Raw genomic sequence first — 18,457 nt, 5'->3', positions numbered from 1 at the left:
CATAATGATCAAAAATTGGCTCTTTCCTTAAAAGGGTAATTACTGATGAGGGAAAATGGGCCCATCCGAGGGGTGGATGGTGCAGTGCCTGATGCTCTTTGTGTCACAGTGCTGACAACCAGGGCTTTTGTCTGAGTGAGAGACTGGTGCAAAGTGAGCCTTAGGGCAGCTCCAAAAGCATGGGAAAAAACAGAGCATTTACAATTTGTATTAGTGCTTAATTCATATCCTCCTCAAATCTTAACAGCTTTGCACTGCACATATCAGCCTTCCAGTATCTGAAGGGGCCTAAAAGGATGCTGGAGAGGGGCTCTTCATCAAGGACTGTAGCAATAGGACAACGGGTGATGGGTTTAAACTGAGACATTCACAGTGAAGTTCAGCTTAGATATAAGGAAGAGGTTCTTCCCTGGGAGGGTGATGAGTTGTCCCTGCCCATGGCAGGGGATTGGAACTGGATGAGCTTTAAAGGTCCCTTCCAATACAAGCAAATCTGGGACTCTGTTATTCTATGAACTCCAGACTATTCAGTGCCTCACCCATGTACCAAATATCTCACAGGTCTCAAGTGACCATGGGGCAGCCCAGCCTCACAGCACCCCAGCTCTGCCCTATTTGCCAGCCCTCACCCTAAAAACACCCCCACCTCACATCTCCCACAGAGCATCATGCCTTGAGAGATCCTATGGGAATGAGGCAACATACAGGTTTTGTAAGCCTGGAGGGGGGAAAACGTCTATTATAGATATTTTACAGACCCATCTTCTGCAGAGACAGGCAGCTCTTTGAAAGCCAGAGTGCCTTGTAAAATCTAGGTCAGTTGTGTGAGATTATTCTGAAGGGGAGTAAAATCATTTTGACAACTTCAAACTACTCCATTTTGGCTTTTTCTTTTTTTCCCTGCATAAAGTGCCCGGGAATGACTTTTTGTCTTTATAAACTACTGGAGTGAAATCAAAGTTAAGACCCAAATAAACAACCCAAATGATTGCTCTCAGAGCTCTGAACTCTCCCTGTGGAGCCGGCGAGGAGCAGCCGGGTCTGCCACCCAGACCAGCACTGCCACAATTGATTAACCGAGTCAGTTAAACCACTCTTTTGCTAACCCATGCTCCTCTTTTTAACCCAGTTCCCTTCAGTTTCCAGACCAGCAGACAACACCCTAAGAGACAAAGAAGAGGGAGTTGTGTTCCCATCCAGGAACCACTGATGCTGTGTTTACGGGTTGGGAATGAGGAAATACTCGTGAAAAAGGAGCATCCCCAGCACAAAGGATGGAGCTGGTTATACCCTGTCCTTCATGCAGGCTGCCTGCACTGCCCAGTGCCCCAAGAGAGACTTGCTCCCCAACCACAGGCAGAAGCTGCCTGCAAAGCCTCCAAACTTCCCATCACGTGTGGGCAGGCCAAAACAGCCATCCCACATACAATGAGACCTACCTGGGGGCACAAATGTGGGTGACAGCACTTTCACAGCACGAGCACCCTGGCTGCCACCACACCAGGATTCACCTGCTTCACCACAGACCTCGTCCTGATCAGCATCATCATCTCTCCTTCCCATTCACCTCTTCCCACCACTCCTATTTCAGGAGTAACTGACCAATATTCATTGCCATCACCTTCTTTAAATATATCCCAAACAGTGCAAGATGAGGCTTTGATCAGTGGAGAGATGGAAAAGGAGATAAAGAACTGATCCCATGGGCAGCAGATCACCCCATGGCTTCCCAAGGGCTACTACAACCCCCTCTGCACGAGGACCTGCTCCCCCAGGCTGCTCTCCCATCCCGTGGTGCTGGGTGCTCCATGGCCACCCGTTCCAGCACCTCCCGCACAGCTCATCAGGCTCTGAAGATGATGACTTCATTTCCCTTGCAAATGAGCCCCGTTGCCTCCCCATCCCCAGCACCTCCTCAGCAGAGCCGTCATCTCCACTCCACTCCCCACCAGCCTTCGCCAGCGCCTCCTCCGCTCGCTCCAGTCTGTGCACCCAGTAAAACCAGTCATTTCTATCTCACAAGGAGCCCTGCTGGGTTCTTACCACCTCGCTGCAGATGGCTGATCAGACAAGTTTGCTTCTTAATGAAGTTATGACAGTTAACTATTTATAAGGGTGACAACAACTTGCTTTTCTAGCAAACATGCTTCCCTGAGACATTATCCAATGCCAGTTGCTGAAGGCCATCATCCTGTGGATACTCTGCTTAGGATGGGATGAAGCAACAGGCTGGTGCCTTCTGGAAAAGGGGCTTTGTGGAGGTAAGAAAACGGGCTGACGTGGCTGCAAGGAAGTGGAGAACCCTGGCAGGTCCTGTCTCAATGCAACCCTGCTCCTACAACCCCATTGCTCACTTCTGGCAGGATGTATTTTATCCCCCTGTTCTCCCATCCCTTGCCCTCTTCCATCAAGGCTTTCCCAACCTCACTGCTACCCCATCCAGGGTGGGGGCCCAACATCAGCTAGCCTGAATCCACAAGCTTTGCCAAGACACCAATCAGCCCTGGGAGCACTCCTGATCTCAAGTGACCCATTCCCCAGCAAAGGTGGTTTTGAACTACACTGTGCTATAGCTGAGTGATTAAAAGCAAAACTAAAATCTTCCCAGGGTGCTCAAAGCACAGTGAAGGCTGCAAAAAGCTCCAGAAAACAGAGACTCGAGCCCAGCCCCAGGCAGGGGATGGTGCAAGCACTGGTGGAGGGAAGAGGGGAGCAGCCACAGGGTCACCCTACCTTCTGGAGTGGCACCTGCCTCAGTTTCCCCCTTCTGGTTAATAGTTTGCCATGGCATGAATTCAGATCCAAGCAGCCACTGACCTTCCAGAGAGAGCTGGAGCTGGGACCCTGCACTGCCTTAGCTGGAAATCCTGCAGGGAGCAGAGGAAGAGCCGTTTATGGGGGAACCTCACTGCCCCCAGCACAGCACATTGGTGCCCACCCCAGCCATGGCTCCCACACAATCCTGCCCTGGCTGGTAAGGCACCCAGTAGCCCCAAGGCACTAGGGATGGCCTTTATCCTCCCCAAAGCAAAGCAGGTACACGCCAGCCCCTCTAGGAAAAGCCAATAGAGCCAGCAGGATTCACCCCCACTTTCATTAATTTCTGTTGAAAAATTAAACCCTGGGAAGCTAATACTTTCTGCTTAAAACCTCAAATTCCAGTGTTTGTAGTTAGTTTTATTGAAGCATTAAAAATTTAAAGGGCATCTTGAGGTTGCAGTTGAGTGTGAGAGCTGAGTTCAGCGCCAGTAAGAGGAAGCTGAGCTCTTGTACATCAGCTCAGCACAGGGAGGGCACAGCCTCTCCATCCCTGCACCTGCTGCAGAGATTAGGTTTTGGGGATCAAAAGTGGCAGGAAGATCTACCCCTCAAAGCTGGGGCTCCCAGCCACAAGCCCTGCCCAGCTTAGGCTGGCTCCTGAGGCTCAGGGTGGCTATCTCAGGGGGGGACCCAAAACCATCACCCATGTTGCTGCTAACACCACCCCAACCTCCTCAGAGGGGTGGGGATATCAAGTCACTGAGCCAGCCTTGGGGCTCCCAAACACTCCTCCTCTATGGATAACCCAGAGCACCCCACCTGCAGCAGCTCAGCCCAAATCACCTTTAACAGCCCTTTATAGGCTCCAACTGCTCCCACCCTCCCTGCACTGTGGGGTGGGTGTGCTGGTGGTCAGGCTGTCTCCAGGCTGCTGCCTCTGGACCTCTGAGGATGGGTAACAAGGGCACAAAGCTGCTTTTAGAACCACAGCCAAGAGGAGTCTTCATCTCCCCCCACTAGGTCTTGCGTGCTTCCCTTTGCCATCACTTCATCCCATCACAAGTGGACATGCTTAGCCTCCATTGCAATAAAACTTCTCCCTCCCCATCCAGGGGGGTAAGGTGTTGCTCAGGGGTTCCCACAACAGCTCCTCCTTGCTGGAGGTCCCCAGCGTCTTCCCCAGTTCCCTCCAGAGGCTCTGCCCTGCAAGCAAACCAGTAAACCAGTGCTGCTCAGTGCAGCTGCATAGACCACGTCTGCCCAGGTACCTGAGTAGCCGGATGGGACACAGGCTTCTTGTGAACTTGAGTCAACATCAATTTTTCTTCCTTCTGCCCACACCATCCCCATTCAACATCCTTATCCTTATCCCCATCCTTATCACCATCCCTGATGGTTTCCCGCTGCCCTGTGCTGTAGCTGGGGCCACTTGCAAGCACTTGGTGCTCTCTCACACCAAACAGGGCTGTAAACCATCCTTCTGGTAGGAAAATGAGACAAGCCTGGTAAAAATGATGCACAGCAGATGATGAATTTTATTTCACAGCACTGTTTTGGATTTCAAGCGAGTCACCGATACGGGACTAAAAATACCATCGAGGTCCTCGAAATTTATTTTCCCTGTTCAAAAACACTTACAACAAAAACACCCCACCAAAATAGCATCTCCAACACTAGACCCAGCCCCTCGTGGCAGGAGCTGGAGGTGGGGAGGTGCGAAGGCACCGGCTGTGTGTGGGGCGGCCGGAGGAGGATGCGAACGGCATCACCCTTCCTCTGCAGCAGCACACGCTGCTGGTGATGATACCACCGGGATCTGTGGTGCACGAGTTCTCTGAGGCTTTGGGTAAAGCTGAGCCAAATGTAAGAAGCATAATCCTGTATTTTCTGTGCTGCTAAATGTTGGCAGTAACGATTCTGGGGGCTGCTGCAGGGAGTTTGTCCTCTCCGGGATATTTAATAGTGTTTTGCCCAAATGCTTTTGTGTATCCTGGATACTAGGAATCCAATATCCCTTTGGAACCATGTTGGGGGTCAGCCCCTGGGGTGAAACATCTCCAGGAGTTCCCCTTTCAGCCCCCTGGCTGGTCCTCAGCAGGGCAGGAAAGGATTCAAAGCCAAACAGGCACTGGCAGCATCTTTCCCAGTGGGGTTGTGGCTGCCAGGCATGGTTCTTACCCCACAGCCCGGAAAGCAAATTCTCCAAGAAGACAGGCCAAGGGGAATGGCTTTAACCTGCCAGAGGAGAGATTGAGGTGAGATCTTGGGCAGAAGCTCTTCCCTGTGAGGGTGCTGAGGCGCTGGCACAGGGTGCCCAGAGAAGCTGTGGCTGCCCCATCCCTGGCAGTGTTCAAGGCCAGGTTGGACACAGGGGCTTGGAGCAACCTGCTCTAGTGGAAGGTGTCCCTGCCCATGGCAGGGGGTTGGAACTGGAGGAGCTTTAAGGTCCCTTCTCACACAAACCATTCTGGGATTCTATCATTCTGTGAATAACAAAGCTGTGCTGCAATGCTCCCATGGGAACTCCAGGAGCAGGAGAGGGGTGCAGGGAAGAGGCGTTGGGCTTTTGCTGGGTTAGGGAGCAGTTAGGGGAAGCAGGGTGTGTTTGGAGCCAGTGCTGTGCTCAGTCCTGAGGTGCTGCTGGGACTCCAAGGGGTTCAGAGACCACTGGCACCCATGGGACAATAAATGTGATGACGAGCCATACAGGAGGAACGGACCTGCTGAGATCAACCTATCATGGGAGGACACTGCTTAATTAATATGCTCAGCAAAAGAACAGCAGATGTTTTCATCCAGGCTCTTTTTAGCATAAAACAGCAGTAGAGAAGGAGAAAAAAATCAGTGAAATGTCCCCACAGTTTAGTTTTCTTGTAGGAAATGGCTCACACAGTCAAATTCAAAGTGTTTTTGGGAAAGCAGCAATGATGCCATCCAGTACATCCTGCCCTGGAAGGCATGGGGGTGTCACTGGGTCACACAGTACTGTCCCACCGCCTGTCCCCCATCCTGGGGAGCAGCATGTCAAGGGAACCAGACCTGATCCAATCCCCTCCACGGTGCTAGAAGTGGTAGCTCTGGTGCCAGGGCCAAGGAACTCCATGTTCTCTGCCTTTATAATGAAGTAAAGACAGACAGCGCAGTTGTTGCTTGGGGGGAAAGATGATTAACCACTATAATCACAATTACAGCTTCTAATTGGGATTAATTTGTTGAGTTAATTAAGTGTAGAAATCCATTGCCTCCCAGATTTCTTTTAGGAACTTCTTGTTCCCAAGCCCAGCCTCTCTCTGGCCACTTCTGGCCACAGCTGGAAGAGCAGAGGACTGGTCACTACTGTGTGTGATGCCGAGATTGTCGCGGTGCTGCTACTGCTGGTGACACCCAGGCTCCACTTTAGCACCTTTCATTTGACCTAGATGGGGAGGTGGCAGGGTTTGGGGGCAGGAACTGAGGTGGCTCAAACCACAACAGCAAACCTGAATGAGCCTTTGAAGAGGGACAGAAATGTTGCAAGAGCCTGGGGACAGCCATGGCTGAGGACCATCTTCATTGCAGCTGCATCAGAGCTGATGCACCGAAGGGCTGGTGATGGAGGATCCTTGGCAAGTAGAACTGGTGCAACATCCTCCCTTTTTTCCAGGGCAAACTGTGTAAGGAAATCCCGGCGTGCTGGACTTGGTGAGAGTAAAGGACAAGGGGGAAAGCACACACAGAGGCTCAGTGGACAGCAGAGGCATAGGGTTGGCAATGCGAGGAAGAGGGAGATGCAGCAGTTGGAATGCCCAGGCTCTGTGCAGCAGTCAAAGTAGTCAGGAGTTCCTTCCCCTGAGGAAAGCATTGCTGGAAGGGTGCAGATCAGGCTCTCCATGGTTGCAGAAGAAGCCTGGAGAAGAAAAGCCTCCAGGGAGACCTTAGAGCAGCTCCAGTGCCTTGAAGGGGCTACATGAAACCTGGAGAGGGGCTTTGGACAAGGGCCTGTAGGGACAGAACAAGGGGAATGGCTTTAACCTGCCAGAGGGGAGATTGAGATGAGCTCTGAGGCAGAAGCTCTTCCCTGTGAGGGTGCTGAGGCGCTGGCACAGGGTGCCCAGAGAAGCTGTGGCTGCCCCATCCCTGGCAGTGTTCAAGGCCAGGTTGGACACAGGGGCTTGGAGCAACCTGCTCTAGTGGAAGGTGTCCCTGCCCGTGGCAGGGGTTGGAACTGGAGGAGCTTTAAGGTCTCTCGAACCTAAACCAGTCTGGGATTCTATGATTCACATCTGCCCCAGCACTGCACAGCCGGCTCTCCCCAATCCCATGTATGGATCCTGCCTTTGTTCCCACCACTGCACGTAGCACAACAGCTTCCTATTCTTTTTCTCAACACTCTCTTGAAAATTAATTAATTCAATTAACTGATTAAATAAACAATCCTCCTGGTGCTGATCCAGATGTTGCCACATCAGGCTGCTGCATCAGGCTGCAAGACCACCACCCATTCCCTGGCTGACATGCCAGGTGACATGAAATTGGGGTCATTTGGGAAGGAATTGGGGCTGATAGGTTGCAAAGTCTTTCCTTATTTCTTAGACATGCTGTCAGATGCTTTGAATCCTTAGATGAAAGGAACTAAATTAGGGCAGATGGTTATTTCCTGTTTTCTGGATTGTATTTATAGAAAAGCTGATACGTCTCATGGTTCGCTCTAAAACTGAAAACAAACCTCTGTCCTGTTTCCAACTGGTATCAACTGGAAGTTGAGTTCCAGAGGGTGAGAAGCAATGGGAACTGTCTGAGAGGCAGTGAGGAGAGGGGCTGCACATCCCACCACCCTCTGTCCTCCTGGCTTTCTAAAGCCAGAAGCCATGTGTTGGTAATGGCCACATTATTCATACATTTTTGCCCTCCTGAAGCCCTTTGCAGGCAGTGGGGAGCCATGGCTGGAAGTCAAGTCCTATAAATGCACCTAATACCCTCCCAAAAAACACTTCTCCCTCTCCCCATCCTCCCAACCGTTAATTTTTCCCCCTTTCCCAAAGACCTGGATGCTGACAGCAGGATCCTGGTTCAGCTCCCATGCTGCCTGGGCTGGGGGGCATCCTGTTTTGCCCCACAGGCATTGGGGGGAGAACCTGCATCCTCATAAGTTTTAATCTGCTTTGTGGATGGCTCGTTGGTATTTCTCTGCCTGCCTGGGGAACAACATTGAAGGGGTTCTGTCTCTCCTGAGAAAATACTGATCCGGAGTTTTAATGGCTTTCTGCTAAAAAGCCACAGTGAGTGTCATTGGGCATCACTGCTCGAGCTGATAAGAAAAAGAACACTCAGCCCCACAGCTTTGAATGAGGGTTTAACCCGGCCTCCAAGCCCTTTCTGCCAGTGAAAAAGAGAAAGAAAAGAAAAAGAAGAAAAAAAGACAGAGAAAAGGCAAAAGATTTCACTGTTCTTTTCAGTCAGGGTCTGAGGACAGATTTTCAATTTGCTAATTGAAAGCAAGACATGACGGAAGGGGCAGGAGATGAAATACATGAGTTTATTTTGGGAAGTCTTTGTGAAGGGGGAAAAGGATAATAATAAAAGAAAAGAAAAAGAGAAGAAAAGCCTGATACCAGGGAGTCAGGACTCAATTAAATCAAGACCTTGAAATACATGAGCCAGTAGTCCTGACCACAGGTCCATTAGACATCCCTGTCAGGCGACATGCTTTGGTTACTGCAGGCTGTGTGGCAGCTAGATCCATCACCTGGGGAAATAACCACCGGTGCTTATATCTTCAGCAGCTCCTTGATCTAGTGATAAACCTGTTAGGGGAAATAAATGGGTTTCTCTTTGCATGGGCTGTCCACATCATAGATGAAATTTGCCGCTTTACCCAGCTGCAGATAAGCGGGGGATCAGGAGAGAAAAGCCACTTAACGATTTCCTAATAAAGCCCCAGATAAGAGTGGAGCAGCCCCATTACCTCCAGCTGTGATTTACAGCCCAAAATGCTGCTCTGGGAGCCAACAGTGGCTCAGCCTCTGCAGCAGATGCTGTGCAGGGATTGGGGCTGGGACCACTGGCCCTCTCCCCAGTACCCCCCAGCCGTCCTGGCAATGGAAGGGTTTGATGCCATCAGCATTAAAAACGGGGATAAAACTTCTCCAAACTCCAAAAGTAAAGTTCTGAGTGGAATTACTAACAAGAGTGAGGCTCAGAAACAAAAATTGCTCCTGGCTCCATTTCTATGTATGGAAAATGGATTTCCACAACCGTATCATTCTTTTGACATGCCTGTCCTGGTTTCACCGCTGCCAGAAGAGGAAAATAGGTTGAAAAATAAAACCTTCCAGGAGGCTCTACTCAGTGGATGCCACCAGGAATGCCATCAACAGTCCGGACCCCTCGCCCCAAGGAGACCACAGGGGCTCCCCACACACATGCTCTGGTTGTTAAACAGACTGTCCCATCCACCAGCATCAACGGGTGTAGCTGACAGCTCCTCATTTGATTTTGAATGGCTTGATTTTATCCATAGCTTTGACACTGTGTCCCCCTTCCAACCGAGGATTTGATCTTTGTAATTAGCTACGGTAATTAGAATCTCTTTATATGGGGGCGCCTTGGCTTCCTTTTACATCTCTTCCATCCTTCTATTTAATAAAAAGTGAATTTAATGTCTGTATTATTCTCAGATCTCCCTTCCAGATAGAAATGTGTCCTGGCTGGGAGACCAGAACAAGTGCTGGAGACCTGCTTGGGCAAAAGCACAGGAAGGCAGCAGGATGCTCCAGCAATCACTTGGGCACAGCCAGGGCCAGAAACAGGCAGCAAAAAAGCATTTCCATGTGACAAAGTCCATCCTCTTTTACACCAACTCCTGCAGGAGCTGCTGCTGACCCAGCAGCTCTGTCCCTTGTGGCCACCTCTGTGTCAGGGAGCCCAGGACCAGAAGCGCTGCAGGAATTAATATGCGCCCCCAGGCAGCCCTGGCATACACCCTTCACGGAACAAACAATTTGGTGCCAATTTTGCACCCAAAGGCACCGTTAATACCCAACTTGGCATTACTGAACCAGCCAAGCCCCACCTTGCCCCTACGTCCGATTTTATAGACCAAGGCACCCCTTGCTTCAGGGGATGCTCCAAGCAGGATAAGGCTGGAGCAGCCACACTCCAGTCCCTGTTACATCCACCATCCACAAGCGATGTGCAATCACCACCAGCTGAAGAAGGAGGCTTTTCCCCAAGCAGCACCCACCCTCATGGCAGCACCAAGAGCAGGCCTCAGCGGCAGCTGATGGAGAAAGGACACGACAGGCAATATCAGAGTATTACTCAGCTCCATCACCCAAATATACAGGCTGGCTCAAGATCCAACAAGGTTCCAGACAGATCATTATTCCCCATGGCAGCAGAGAAGGTGAGCCAGCCGCCTTTTATTTCAGCTTGGAGAAAATTGCTCCTGCCAGGGGATAATTGGGACTCTCTGTGGTGGGAGGCAGGCGCTGGGCTGCTGAAATGTGAAGCCTATTTTAAAAGCATCCAAGCAGAACGGCTGGAGAAACCTGCCCAAGGAGCTGCTGTGCAACGAGCGCTGCCTCAAGAGGCATCCTGAGCCTCTTCGTCTTTAAAGCTCGCTTAGATCCCTTATAAAACCAGGGTTTATTCGGTCCTTACAGCCCCGGGAAGTGAATCACTGGTGGTTCCTGCTTGCAAATCCCCTGGGCTGGCTCCTGCCCACACAGCACCCACAACAGGAGCTTTTGCCAGGCTTTGAGACTGAGATGAAAGGTGCTGTAGAGGGGCACGGGGTGGTGGTGTTCAGCTCTGCAGAGAGGTTTGCACCACTTTTATTTATACGCACGCTGGCTGTAAGACAAAAATTACTTAATCAATCCTTCCCCTTGCGGAATGGAGGCTGCCTATGCAATTTTGCACTGAAGATGACAAATTGCTCTGGGATAATAGCAGCGTCTCCAGCTCCTGCCTCATCTGGCGCAGGATGTGGCTGGTCTCACCACAGTGAAGGGGTGCCTTGCAGGACATAAGAACCTTGTGGTGTTCCCCTTCCTGGGACCAGATGAGGGAGATGGTAACGGGAGCTGGGGTCTGCCCAGTGCTATTGCACAGCGGAAGGAATAGGATTTTCTCCCCAAACCTGGCTGCAAGCCACCGAGGCACAGGGAGGACTGGCTGTAGATGCCAGGGCTGCATGATGCAGCTCCAGCGAGCAGCTGGATGGCAGGGGAGACCTCATGCACTTATCCTGCCATGCCACTGCTCTTCATCAGTCACCTTGAGCCAGGGGAGACAAACCCACCAGGGCCTGGTACCCTGTGGTGACACTGCCAGGACAGGCTGCACCCCACCTTGCCTGCTGGGCTGGGACCTATTCCATGCAGGGATGTTCTAGGAGGGAATTTCCAGCCTGTAACCTTCAAGCCATATGTTTTATGAGATGCAGGAAACTCACCACCAAATGCTTCCAAGCAACAGGAGGTCTGAGCACCAACCTTACAGAAACACATTTGCTCCGGTGAGCAACCATACAGAACCAAACCAGGCCACCCCAGGCAGCACTAACCCAAAAAGGGGACCTGCAGGTGGGAAATTCCTGCAGCAGAGAACCCCCCTGCAGTGAGGTGAGTGGTGTGGAGAAAAAAGAAGAGAAGACCATCATGGAAGATGTTTGCTTGGAGCTCACCTCTTCCTGGGCCTGCAACATCTGGGGCATGCTGAGACAGGATAGTACTCATTCGAACACCAAGCACTCCGTGTACCTCTGCCTCGGTCCCTGGAGGGATGTACAGCTCCATGCACAGCCCAGCAGGGCAGAGAGCAGCCTGAGGGCTGGTGAGGGATTCACTTTGGGCACCTCTGCCCAGCCAACACCATTGCCAAAGGGACCAGCATCCTTCCTGAGAGCCCTCCCCAGCCCCATCCTTCACTTCCTGGAGTCCATTCATCTCCCACCGGCTCATCCTGGGGGCAGCGCTGGTGCAGATCCCTCTGTGTTCATCCAACCCAGCTGCTCCTATGGGCTTTGTCCTCCCCCAGCTCCACAACCAAGGTGGGCACTAGCAGCCCTCACTCTGCCCCCAACATAGCTCTGCCAAGAACTCCCGCAGAAGGGCTGGGTGTTGCTTCCCCTTTAATTCACCACTTGTCAGGGGGAAGGGTTAAAAAAGAAATAAATCAATAAATAAAACAATCTTGGATGCTTGAAGAGGATGAAACCCCTGAAACTGCAGTCTGCTGGTGGCTTGTCCCATTGCCAGAGGAGGGGAAGGATGTTCCCAGCCCCCCTCTCCCCATTACCCTGTCCCAGCACCACCAGGTCCAGGTGGGTTCGGATGTGGTTGGAAAATGCTCCTCAAGAAGAAAATGAAACCAAAGGTCAGGACATGGTCATTCACAGTTGACTGGTGGACAACACAACCCCCAGAGTCTGACACCCGCTGGGAGGGACCTGTCCCACCTCCCTCGGCTATTGCAGAAGCTTTGAGAAAAAGCCACTTGTTGCATGTTGTGTGTCGCAGACACAACCCCCCAGATCACAAGCAGTCCCTGCACAGAGCCACTTGTCCTTTGCGGAAGTCACGGCAGGGGCAGAGGCGCCGGTACTTGGTGTTGTAGCCCGCACAGCTGAAGAGCAGCGGCTCCTTCTGGAGGTAGCACTCATGGACGTTCTCGGCCACTGCTGGGTAAAGATGGTTCATCTCATACTCGGTGCTGTCGCAGGTGATGCTGAGCCTGGGAATGCAGACAAACGTGGGTCAGTTCCAGTGAAGAGGCTGCCTGAGTTTCACTGAAGGGGTTTTAGTGCTGTTCAGTCCTTCCCAAGGGGTTCCTTCCCTACGTGTTGGGCCAGATCTTTGATGGTTGCACCAGGAACCATAAGCACTATGGCTAAACAAGAATGCTTGTCATCAGCCCAACATACCATGCAGGAATGGGTGAGCCTTGCAGCCCGAGGAGCAGCAGAAATGCCCAGTGCCGATCTCAGCATCCTGCTCCTCCCACCCATGCCCATGTCTTCAGATGGAGTGGCAGCACTGACATTGCCCTTCCAGTAACCTCTCTCAACTGATGAGTCCCTGAGCAGCTCGGTTTAAGGTCTGGAGAGGGGGAATGGAGGGAAGAGAGTGAAATCTAATTTATCATATAAAAATGTCAGTGGGACTCACAGCACCTGCCTGACAGCAATGGTGATGCTCACATTTTAATTGCCCGCAGAGCAGCACAGAGCCCGGTGGCAGATTTATACTCCATTAAAACTTCACTGCTCTGTGTTCCAAATGCACTTTTATAGAGAAAGACATAAAAAAAGAGAGAGTAGGAGAGAGCATGGAGGAGGTGGAGAGGAATGGGATGGGAGAGATGCGGAAACATGCCTGGAAAGGCTATCATCGCCTTCTGAAGTATGAAGCTGGCCAAGGCCAACACATGAAAGCAATGCCTTTAAACTGACAGAGGAGAGATTGAGGTGAGCTCTTGGGCAGAAGTTCTTCCTTGGGAGGGTGCTGAGGTGCTGGCACAGGGTGCCCAGAGAAGCTGTGGCTGCCCCATCCCTGGCAGTGTTCAAGGCCAGCTTGGACACAGGGGCTTGGAGCAACCTGCTTTAGTGGAAGGTGTCCCTGCCCATGGCAGGGGGTTGGAACTGGATGGGTTTTAAGGTCCCTTCCCACCCAAATCAGTCTAGGATTTTGTGATAATGGGCTGCTTTGCAGGCAGCGCCCTGCCTACATCATCTTGGGCACAAAGGCACCTCAATGGGATTCATCAGGGAGGACACAAGGAAAATGGGTGCTGGGGATGGGGGGAGCAAAGAGAACATCATCTGGCTGATGGCCCTCCCCCCTGCTGAGAAGGTCACAACTCACTGTAGAAACACGTCCTTCTTGTTGAGGAACCTGAAGAAGGTGGGTTCACAGACCAGCCCGTGCCGCCGGCACGTCTCGGTGCACGAGTGCCATGCCTCTGACACCCACACCTGCAGCGAGTCCACCGGCGGCCAGGCACGGGGGTCCCGGCTGGCGCTGGGGGACCACGTGAGGTGAGTGGCATTGGGGGACAGCACTAGCACGCTTGGAGGGCTTTGCATAGCAGGACTCTTGGCCTTGGGAGGCAGAGGAGGGGACAACGTGGTGCAGAAATCCTAGTGGGAAAGAAGCAATAGGTCAGTGCACAGAGGAACACGGCGAGATGTTGGGGATGGGGAAGGGAGGCTGCTCGTGGGACATGAGGACACTTGGGCTGCTGAGTTTGCTCCTCAGGTTGAGGTCACCCGCATGCATTGATGGCATCTCATGCTGTAGGAGATGAAAGCGCAGGCCACTTCTTTCTCTCTTCTCCCAGCGCTCCCTTATTCTCTGCAGAATGGCCTTGAGCCCGTCTCAGCACCCCCAGAGACCCTACAGCAACCCTCCAGCACCACAACAAACCTCCCCTATTCCCCATCTCTTGGTGTGCTCTGCAGTTAGGTCACTGGCTGCACATGGCTGGGACCTGGGGTCCCTTGCTGGGGACCTGCACTGGGTCAGCAGTTACTTGCCCAGAGGAACCCATAGGAGGTTAGTGATGGTTCCCCAGGGAGGACAGGGATGGTCCCAACCTGATGCTGAATGTAGGCATGGATCCGCTCCAGCATCCCCTCGCAGGTGTACTCGTAAGGCAGGTAAGGGTCCACCTGTGAAGGAGAAGAGCAGAGGGCAGGCAAGAAGCAGGGACAGTCTTGCCCTCCCCCTGGGCAATGGCTCTCCCCACCCGCTGAAGCCCACATAGCTCGTGTCTGTCTATGAAAGGAAGCAGGGCAGAAAAATAGAACTGGAAAAACTCCACAAGCCATAAAGTGCTACAGAAAGAGGTGAACGATTCATTTGGGTTCAGCACATGTACTGGTGAAAATAAAGTCACCCTGTTCCATTATAGTCTTGCTTTTCTTCATTTTTGGTAAGTTATAAAATTAAAAATCAGTTTTCATGCAAAAGGTCACTTCCAATTAAAGTATGAATTGGTTCAGCCCAAGAAACACTGCAGCTGCAGGCAAGGAGTGAGGGAGTAATTATAATATACAGGGGAGGAGTTAGGACTGGTAAAGATGCCATGATAATCCAAAGCAAGAGCATCGCAGTAGTTCTGCCTGCTCAGAGGGAGGTCCAGGTTTTGCTGCCCCAGTGCTATGACCCACCAAACCAGCCAGTGGAAAGCCCAGGGCTGGGACTGGCTGTGCACAAATAAATCGATCAGTAAAACAACCTCAGATGCTTGAAGAAGATGGAAACAAATCTCTTTTCCCACTGCCACTTTGCTGCAGGTTTGCTGCCCAGTGCTGATGGCTGTGATGGGGTGGAAGCTGGTGTCTCTCCCAGACCCAGACCTCCCCACTGGGATGGGGCAGGGAGGCAGCACTCGGCTGCACACCAGAATGGAGCAAACATTGATGCCCACACTGATGCTGCTGTCACTGCACCTCCATATTGGTAACTGCTATTTATACAGAGCCAGCAGCACTTAGACCACGGGGTATTTTTAGTGTGTGTTATGAAACGCTGCTGGTCTCTGGGAGACTTCCCGACATCCCATCTCCCTGTCCCGAAAGTCATCCTTGCGTGCATGGGAAACCTCCTCCTTTGCGCAGCAGCTCAGCAGCATGCCCCAAAACAGGCATGTCCCTGGCACAGCAGTGTCATAGGTTCCAGGGAGAGCAGGCAGGAGCAGGCAGCCAGGCTCCTGCACTCCAGCAGGGCCGGTGCACAGCCGTTGTCCTGGGGTTAGCAGTGACCTCCCCACTGGAAGAGCATTTCCATGAGGGCTGCATCACTGATGCATCCCTTCCCTCTGGAACAAATTATTTTTGAAGGAACTTTCTGCCCTGGGAGACAGATTTTTCCATGCTCCCTTATTTTGCCAGAGAGATGTTATGTGAGCAGCAGGATGTTGGTGTACGGAAGGGGATGGCCCTGGGACCCCCTTTTCCCCCATGCATCTCTGCAGAGCTTCATGCAAAAGGATTATAAGCGAAAACACCCCAAAGAGAATCCACCTGGAAAACACTGCTGCTTCTATTTTCTGAGCTCTGCACCTCCAAAATAGCTATCACTTTTTGAAGCACCTGTCAAACCCAAGCTCAAAGGCTCAGTCTGATAAGTAGATCCCTCCAAGCACCTCACTGCCAGAAATACCCTACCTGAGATCTCAGCCAGGCTGGAAATCACAGTTGCTCCATCTAATTACAGATGTGCACACTAATCAGGGCTGACACAATGACAGGCACCGCTCTTGCCTCTGCATTGCTGATGGGCGCTCAGTTAACTGGGGCAGAGCCCTCCACAAAGCAAAACCTCTCATTTCAGTCACACAAAGCCTGAGCTAGGGGGTGGGTGCTGCATGGCACTGATTTGGGGGAGACAAACAACCCCTTGCTCATCTTACCATTGCTTTTGTGGCTTCAATGCTGGAGGCTTTTCTCAGGACCCCTATCCCCAGACAAGGTGCAGATGTAATTCCATAAAACAGCCTCTGTACCCCAAAACACCCCTGTGGTAACCAGTGGGATGCAGCACATCCACAGCAGGGTGGAGGCAGAAAACCTCCTTGTTTCTGTCTGCATGTGTACCCAGAGGTGATGCTCCAGGCACAAGCCCACCTGCCCACAGGCTTCCCGGAGCCCTATCAGGTCTAAAGGCATCAGGAGGCTGCGGTCAGAACCCACTGCAGCTCCTGAGCCTCCAGGCCCCGCACCCCCATGTGCCCCTCTCCCCTCCAGGGCTCCCCCAAAGGCTCTTGCTCCTCACTGCTTCCCTCTCCCAGACTCGCTGGGATTCAGCTTGGGTCCCCTGACAGAAAAATGCCAATTTCAAGAAGATAATTGTTTAATTAAAAATCCGACAGGCTTGGCCTCCTTGACAGCCACAGCGTTAACGTCACTCCCCTTGCTGGGAGCTCAGCATCTCCCCAGAGCCCTGGGAGGAAGGAGGAGGATCTGAGGCGAGCACCACTGCATCCCACTGCCCAGTGGAGCCATGCTTGGGATGCACAGGAGGGAGCAGAGGGGTTGATGAAGATGGACTTTGCCATTCTTTCCCCTGGGCATCAGTGGGGGACACAGGGCCAGAGCTCTCCAGCCCCAGAGCTCTCCAGGCCCAGTGCTCTCCATCAGCCAAACAGGGAGTTACTGGTGCCCCATGGGGACCCTGCTGTGAGAGCCCTGGATTTTAAGTCTGCAGCAGAAATCCCAGAGCTGAAGAGAGCAGTAAGTCTCCCTCTCTCAAAAGGACAAGAAAGAGGAAAAAAAAAATAAACCTAAATGTCATCAGACAAATAACTAGGAAAAATAATGCAATTCTCTGCCGGCACGTACCACAGGCTGGGAACATTTTAACCAGCTATTTTCACTGTGATGTTTAATATGCCACTCTTTCAAGCATGGTCTGAAATATATAATTTTCCATTATATTCCTGTATATTTGACTTTAATATAATGAAGCCTTCTCCCTTCACTACATCAGAATATTGGGACTATTGAATTGCTTGTCTGAGGACTATTTTTGACAATAGAAAAAGCTGAAGGCCAAGAAAATGCTGCTGCTTGCAAACCTCTCTCCTTCTCCAAGAGTTAGATGCTTCTAACCCCTGGCTAACGGCTGTAATCCATCACTGGGACAAACCTCCCAGCATCACCTTTCCCAGGGTGACACAATTTGTCTCCTGGCCTTGTGCGACGGCACTAGGTTTTGATCTCTGGGGTAGAGGGGTTTTGTGCTTCCATGATTTCAATTTTCCTTATAAATAGGTGAGGGATGCAAGCCATGGGGGAAACCCAAATCTGCTCCAAGGGGGGATGAATGGCAGAGGCACAGCTTGCCAAAAACCTTCTCCAGCACTTGCAGGGTGACCTGGAGCAGATGCCACATTCAAAAGGATGAGGGATGAGAACACAAGGGCTTTTCTTGGGGGAGAAAACCCATATTGCAAACCCAAGCCATGTCTAAGCCGTGACTCAGATCTCTGTCCAGAAGGAACAGGTTTCTTTTAAGCAAATCTAGGTTGGTGAAGGACGCTGGCTGCATATCAACTGCTTGATTTGCACTAATACAGCAGCCAGCCCAGCTCTGAACACACCAAAGGAAGCTCTGCCAGCCCGGCTGGAGCAGAACTACTACCGGGGTCAGGAAACCACCTCCCAAAGCCATTGAGGGGTTTCCAGCACCCTGGTTCCCAGCACCCAGCAGGGCTGCTGCCAGGAAAAGCTGGTGGCAAAGCAAAGGAGACATCTCACAGCTTCCCACAACACCTCATATCCCCAAAAATGTTTTATTGAGTTTTGCTTGGAAAAAAGAAACAAAATCTGCTTCAGGTCAGTTTTCAATTTCTAATATTTCCACCCATTGGGAGGGGAAAAAATGCTGTGTTTCAGGTTTGGCAATCTGTTTGGGGTGGTGAAATGCATCATTTCGGATACAAGCCTTCCTTTCAATAAACTGGCAGGGTATTTTTAAAGGCAGGCAGATGGGAAACAAAACCATGTTGTTTCACTCCAGTAATGCTGAAATGAAATGTTTTGACTGAAAAAAATTAAATTGATGGTGGTTATTCAGAAACATAGACAAATTTGTTAGACATTCTGATAACAGAACACCCCATTTTTGCTTTTGGGGGAAAAAAAGGGAGTCAGTAAGGTAGTTTCTCTGGGCTCCAGGACCTGGGTGGGAACAGCAACACTAAACTGCCC

The 18,457-nt window shown here is 51.5% G+C and overlaps 1 protein-coding gene across 2 annotated transcripts in view; it reads right to left on the bottom strand.

Moving 5' to 3' along the window:
• Positions 1-8,254: 8,254 nt before the first annotated feature.
• MGAT5B (alpha-1,6-mannosylglycoprotein 6-beta-N-acetylglucosaminyltransferase B) overlaps positions 8,255-18,457 on the bottom strand; it is a 69,839-nt gene continuing 59,636 nt past the window's right edge. For both annotated transcript variants that reach the window (XM_030506501.2, XM_030506503.2), the window contains 3 exons: positions 14,339-14,413; positions 13,608-13,882; positions 8,255-12,477 (listed from right to left, as the gene is read on the bottom strand). In XM_030506501.2, the coding sequence (XP_030362361.1) occupies positions 12,279-12,477; positions 13,608-13,882; positions 14,339-14,413 (549 nt within the window). In that variant the 3' untranslated portion in view covers positions 8,255-12,278. The remainder of the gene's footprint in view (positions 12,478-13,607; positions 13,883-14,338; positions 14,414-18,457) is intronic.

Source organism: Strigops habroptila, chromosome 14, assembly GCF_004027225.2.
Source record: "Strigops habroptila isolate Jane chromosome 14, bStrHab1.2.pri, whole genome shotgun sequence".
NCBI lineage: Eukaryota > Metazoa > Chordata > Aves > Psittaciformes > Psittacidae > Strigops > Strigops habroptila.
Note: the sequence above shows the minus strand (reverse complement) of the source record. Positions and strands in the feature narration are given on the sequence as shown.